Source organism: Strigops habroptila, chromosome 2 (genome assembly GCF_004027225.2).
Source record: "Strigops habroptila isolate Jane chromosome 2, bStrHab1.2.pri, whole genome shotgun sequence".
NCBI classification, from domain to species: domain Eukaryota; kingdom Metazoa; phylum Chordata; class Aves; order Psittaciformes; family Psittacidae; genus Strigops; species Strigops habroptila.
The window spans coordinates 109,121,091-109,127,896 of NC_044278.2; the positions used below are offsets into that span (position 1 = coordinate 109,121,091).

Consider the following 6,806-nt stretch of genomic DNA (forward strand, 5'->3'; position numbering starts at 1 on the left):
GTATCAGGGAACCAAGGAGGTTGAGGCTGCCCTGCTCAGCTGCCAGTGTTTCATGGACACTGTCAGATTGCACTGGTACAACTGGAGGTAGAAGATAGCTCCACCTTAGTTAGGATAAATCCTCTCTTTTCTCCTGAGGGCTTTCACCCACTCTTGTAAATTGTGTTCTATGTCTAGTTCTCCATTGTAAAGAGACTCTCCTGAAAGGCCAACTCATTTGGGAAAAAGGGGACAAAGGCTTCCCATGGCTTCCTATTTCTAGAGGGCACATTTAAAGAGCTCTCTTCTTAACTGTGTAAAACCAGCAGAAACCTCTTTAACTTCACTGAACTGGATTTCCTGCAGCATAGGATAACTTACAAGAGAATTTTGATTAGAAAAAATTACCTGGACAGTGTTGTGCATGCTTCCTAGGAAATACCAGTAGTTTCAGTGAGATAGTGCCCTTATCCATCTCATCTCTGCTTCTGCATCAACTAATACAGGCAGGCTGTCTGGCCAAAAGGCTGTTACAAAATGCCTTTGTGTATAAGGAACTTGGAAGAAGCCAGTGATTATACAGTAACTGTATTGATGAAGTTACAGAAAGTGAACTTCCCTATGACCTTGTGGTTTTACTACTGGAATAATATTAATAAATTGAGCCAAAGCTGTCTGCTAGCTGCGACATGATATCAACAGGGAAGTCAAAGGACAGATTTGTTTAACGTGCTTTCATTTACTTCTTAGAATAGTGACGACATAACATTAACACCACCAAAAAGTGAGTCACATGTAACTGCCTCTTGGAGCTAAGAGGATCTATATAAGCATTTTAGCTGTGGTCTTGGGAGGCAGAAGGTCAAACCCTTTCTGCTGTAGCAAGGCTCCTTGGCAAGCTGGGCACTATGCAATACGTCCTACTGTGTGCTGCCATCCTCCTACCTGAGAGTCTTGCTTTTCCAGCACAACTTAAACCAGAATCACAGAGCGACACAGACTTTGATAATGTAAAGGTATGTTACTAGGGGGCCAATGTAACTGCATTGCAAACAACCTGATTTTTAATTCAGCTTCTGCATTCCTTTCCTGTCTGTTTATATTGTCTTCTTATTTTAAGCTACCACAATAGTTTTTGCAGAGGTGACATTAAACAATTTAAACTTACTGACTAGCTTAGACATCCTAAGTCTAACTTACAAAAGAGACCAAGTTCCAACTGGCAAAGGGGAGCATGTAATTTTTAAAACATTTCAAAAATATTTATTCAGACTATGTTGGAAGGCTGAGGATTTGAATGCTCAGTAAATTGTGTTTACTTAAAAAGATTGCTTCCTTAACAGTGTTTCTCTACTATTACAATTCTTTTTATATATGATAACCTACACTACAGGGAGAACAGCATTTGGTAAACTGAAATGGAACAAAAAAAAATAAAAATCTAAAACTAATCGTGACTGCAGGATAATGAAACAATTCAACCAAATGTAAAATGCAATTACCAAAAAGTTCACAGATACACATATTGATTTTTATTTTCCTTTTTTTCTTCCAGGCATATCTTGATAAATTCTTTCCACTTCTCACAAAAACACAAAACCAAAGTTTAGAAGACAGAATTAAAGAAATGCAGAGGTTTTTCCACCTGACTGTAACTGGAAAATTAAATGCAGAAACAGAAGAAACAATTAAACAGCCCAGATGTGGAATCCCTGATATAGCGGATTACAGAACATTTCCTGGAAGCCCAAGATGGAACAAGAGGCATTTGACTTACAAGTTAGTGGTGTTTCAGGTTTTAAGGGGAAAGGGGTTGCTTTGTATTTAACTATGTGGGTTTCCTTCACATCGTAAATAACATTAATCTCTTTCCTTTTGCTGCCAGGATTGTCAATTATACACCTGATCTACCCCAAAAGAAAGTGGATGATGCAATTAGAAGGGCTTTCATGGTATGGAGTGATGTGACTCCACTGCAGTTCCAAAGAGTATTCAACAAACAAGCGGATATTGTGATTGGATTTGCACGTCAAGGTGAGAATACCTGTCATTTTTAAGATGCAATGGTCCACATTTGACTCAAACTATGCATTTTTATAGCCACAGCTTTAAGAAAGAAAAGAGTTTGGAATTATTCTGAAGTCTGCGTAAAATTTATCTTCTCTTTATCAAGCCACTAAATTTCTAAATTATGATTCAGTTTTACTCATATGAAACTATTAGAAAATCCTTTCAGAGTTAAAGCTGTGAAATGGAGGGAGAATTCAGCTCCAGGAAAAGACACCTATATATAGATGTTCAAGGCTCTGTGTGCCTTGACAAGTAACGCAAACTAATTGGAACAGAGATGTAAAGCAAATCAACTGGTCCTGAAGATGCAGCCTCCACAGGCTGGATTCAGGCAGGTTTACTTTGGTCTAGATCTAGTCTGCTTCCCTGGACTAAACAGTCTTTGGCAGCTGGGGTGCAGTAAGTTTTGCCACAGAGAGTATCTTCTAGTTAATTTTCTCCTAGAAGGAATCATGTTGGTGAACTGCAAGATTACACCAAGGTGCAAGTCAAAGCATGGCAAATGCGGATGACTAATAGAGGCACTTCAGAAGTTCACCTGGGATCCAGACTAATACATGAATGTAGCCATGCCTTTAACCTGAGCCTGTCACCTAAACTGACTCAACTTAGTCAAACTAAATGCCTACTTTAAGGTTAGCTGACTTGTTCTCTAGATCCATTGATAATATTTACTAGGTCTCCATTGACTGTGAGTGAAGATCAGACACCTCGCTTACAAATAAATGACTACATATAAACACTAAAATGTCCCAAGCTCATACTTCACTGATGGGAAGCATAATATGTTTCCATTAAAAGTCAACTAATGTGCCAGTCAAAGTGAGAAAGGATCCTGCAAGCTGGAGTGGGTTTTAATCCCCTGTCATGCACTAGAACTAGGTGTCTTCTCCTGTGCTAGACCTGCCTCACAGTTCATCCACATGGTCTGGGGGAAAGGACACAGAATGGCATGTGAGTCTCCAAATACCCCTCGACCAAGTCAGAGGCTCACTAAGAGGTAAGGGGAAATTTTCAGAGCTGGTACAAATATATCATCCTATTAGCTCTTGCACTTGAGGCAGGAAACCGTAATATTCTGCAGGCACTGTGAGAGAAGCAGGTAATAGACCATACCCAAGGCTGGGGTAAATGAACTTAACTCTTCAGGAACATGGCTATTTATCCCAAATCATTGTCTTCCACTAAAATCAGTACAAGTGAGAATGTCTACAATTAATGTTGCTCAGCACTTTCCAACATTAGAAGCCATTCATGTGCTTATAATGTCAAGCATTAAGTATTTATTCTGAAATAATCCCTCATTGCTGCCTTAGAACCACATTTCTGACAAATGCTCAGAAAAATGTTCAGGTCTTTCTGAAACATGCAACAGTCTGAATCATCAAATACAAGTTTTGAACTTGAGTCATGAATTTGGAGAGTGTTTCCTAAGCCTTGCTCCTCGATTTTACCACATTGCTGCTATCAAAGGACATTTTTTAAGGATTGAGAACGAACAAAACTAGCACAAACAAGCAACATCCTTCAGTTTTCTGAATTTAAACATTACAGCTGATGTCATCTGATGACATTTTTTCTTTTCAAATGCAGCGCACGGTGATGGATATCCTTTTGATGGAAGAGGTAACACACTAGCTCACGCTTTTGCACCTGGAGAAGGGCTTGGTGGAGATGCTCATTTTGATGATGATGAAATGTGGTCAGAGTCCAATCAAGGTAAAACCTACATGTGCGTATGAAGGGGAAAGGCAAATATTGTACATCTTGGAAGAACACAGCCATAGAAAATGCTTTCCATAACTCTTCATGCTTTGGTACCATTTCGGTACCAACATTTCCATTCTTTTCAACTACCTTTTTAAGTACTTCTACTTCATTATCATTAGCAGCTACGTAATGCCTTCTCTCCATATTTTAAGTCACTTTTCACAGGCTAAACAGGGACTATGAGCCTCTGCTTTGTATGTATGTTATGAAAATGTAAAATTACTTGCTTATAGGAATAAAGTTGGTTAAAACCAGAGTTGAAAAGAGACTCAAGGTCTCTAGATGCATATGCAAGGGATCAGTAATGTTTCCATTTAAATATTATAATTGCATAAGAAAGTTCAGTAATAACTGATGAAAACTTCAATGTTTCATTCCCTTGGAATGAAACATATAAATTCTCCTGCTACTTCAATTCTTTGTATGCTAAAAAGAAATTACATACCTTTAACAGAACTTATCTATGCTTCTGTGCTGCAGAAGTTAATTTGTTCCTTGTTGCTGCTCATGAATTTGGCCATTCTTTGGGACTTGCTCATTCAAATGTCCGTGAAGCTCTGATGTACCCTATCTACTCATATGTGAACCCAGCAACCTTCAGGCTTTCAGAGGACGATAGACGAGGGATTCAGAAGTTATACGGTAAATTCATGATAAGATTTGATTTTCAAGATAAAATTTACTGGGTTACAGGTTTCACTACTCTCCCTGATTGCAAGGGCCTCATCATATTACCAAAAAGAAAGAAGGGGAGAAGACTTGGGAAAAACACACCCTTGCATACTCCATCCTCTATGTTTGCTTTATAGCATGCTCCCACTACAACCAAGAGATGATGGAGCAGTAGTGCAGTGGTCTGGCACACTGTCTTTCTGCACACCCACGTATTGCCAAACAAATCTGTGCACCTTGCTCTACAAACAAGTTGTTTCAGTGAGTGGTGCTACTGACAGGGAAATGTGAGATACTGTGCCACTTACCAAGTCAACGGGACAGTTCAGCAAAGGCAGAAACTACTCAGCAGTAGAAGTGGAGCATAACCAGATTTGACCCCACAGGGTAAACTTTGTCAGGTTTGCTTTCCTTTAGGCACCACCTTGCTCAGGGCATGCTAGAGGGATACTAGGATTAAAACACAATCGTCTGCATTATCCATTTCCAGCACACTTTTTCTGTTTTGTGCTTCTTTCCCACAGGGAAAAAGTCATCAAACTCTTGAAGAAAATGCTTCAAAAAGACCAAAGAATTCACATCTGGCTGCTTTGGTGTTCCAATTCAACTTTAATCCTGGTTGTTTTGGTGTTCTAAAACTACTTTAATCCTCTAACTAATTAAAGTAGTAAACTCCTGGACTGCATTTGCTCTCCCTGAATTTTTATATTGATTTATATTGCACTTTATAGAATTAAAAAAAGCCCTGAACTTGTATACTCTGTTATCTAATATTTGCATTTTCTCTTCTGGCATTTCACTGAGAGATTAAATAACTCCTGCCTATATGATAGACAAACAATTATCTTTCTAATCAGTTACTAGCCATTTCTTCCACATGAAACTCAAAGATGAAGTTGCTAGTGCTAAGTGGATATTATTCTCAGGGCATAGGTGTCTTGACGTACGAGAAAAACAGGAAATCCCAGAATAGAGGGTCAGATCCCAGACTGCATTAAAGACTGTGAAGAATGGGACTAGCAAATTCCACATCCTGTGTGGATGCTCGACCAACTTGGGTCGACCTGGGGAACTCTGGAAAGACGCCATGTTGACAGAAAGTACCCTGTTCTCATGACTAAAGTCCCCACAAGGAACACAACACAAAACAGAGACACACCATGCTCTTCACTGAGGTCCTGTTGCGCTTCCATTCATACACGTGATCTCTCCTTTGGGAAAAACTGCTGCCACTGTCATACCTCACCCAGCTTTCTAGATGTGAACTGTGCAATATCTGCCTCCATCTAGTGGTAAAGCTCGGCAAACTGCGCTGGCTTTACACACTGTGGTAAAGTGAAACTTACCTGTCCACAAGCCCACAGCAGTTACTACTATACACCCCGCCATTAGGGTAAATTAGGTACAAGAGCAAATTTAGCAAGGGTGCTGCTGCCTCTTTCATCTTCACTTTATTCTACTGCATTCTGTGTAAGTTTTTACATGCTCTCTCTAGTACATATCTGAGGCCATTTAAGTGTATTAGGGCTTGTAGTGATAGGACAGGAGGTAGTATTTTTAAATTAAAACAAGGTCAATTTAGACTAGATCTAAGGAAGAATTTTTTTACAATAAGGGTGGTAAAACACTGAAACAGGTTGCTCAGAGAGGTGGTAGATGCCCCATCCCCGAAAACAGTCAAGGCCAGGTTGGACAGAGCTCTGAGCAACCTGGTCTAGCTGAAGATGACCCTGCTCACTGCAGGGGGTTAGAACTAGATGACCTTTAAATGTCCCTTTCAATCCAAACCATTCTCTGATTCTATGATTCTGTGTCACTTAAATAGCATCTGCTTCCTCCTCTTCCCTACAGAAGAAGAAATAGGTACTCACATAGTATTTTGGTTTGGTAGGGCTTTGAATTTTTGTTTGCTCATACTGCTGTTCTTTTAAATAAAAATGTATTTAAATGCAGCTTTGCTATTCCAGATAGTACAACAAGCAGCAAATGAACTCTCAGATGTGTTAACATTTCTGATGGGTCCTTTGACCATCCACACATAAAGGATAAGCTTTTCTCCTGTTTTTAAAAAGCCATGGTTACTACCCTAAAGAAGCTATTATTGGACTTACCTGGTCATTCAGGTATCCTGAGTTTACTCCATGAAACACAGAGTGATATTCTGAGAGGACAAAGTAGATATATGTATGATAGAATTGTGCACAAGAGGTGGACAAGACATGTAGAAAAATACTAGTTTTAATTGACACTACACTATTGATTGTACTTCATGTGCTGTCTAATTTAAGATAAAATACACATTTAGATAATTTTGA

The 6,806-nt window shown here is 39.2% G+C and overlaps 1 protein-coding gene across 1 annotated transcript; it reads left to right on the plus strand.

The window, feature by feature from the left end:
• Positions 1-887: 887 nt before the first annotated feature.
• On the plus strand, positions 888-5,077 carry MMP7 (matrix metallopeptidase 7). Its single transcript, XM_030476770.1, has 6 exons — positions 888-995; positions 1,535-1,758; positions 1,865-2,013; positions 3,643-3,768; positions 4,300-4,461; positions 5,016-5,077. The coding sequence occupies exons 1-6, from the start codon at positions 888-890 to the stop codon at positions 5,036-5,038; spliced, it is 792 nt and encodes a 263-aa protein (XP_030332630.1). The 3' UTR covers positions 5,039-5,077.
• The last annotated feature ends 1,729 nt before the right edge of the window (positions 5,078-6,806 follow it).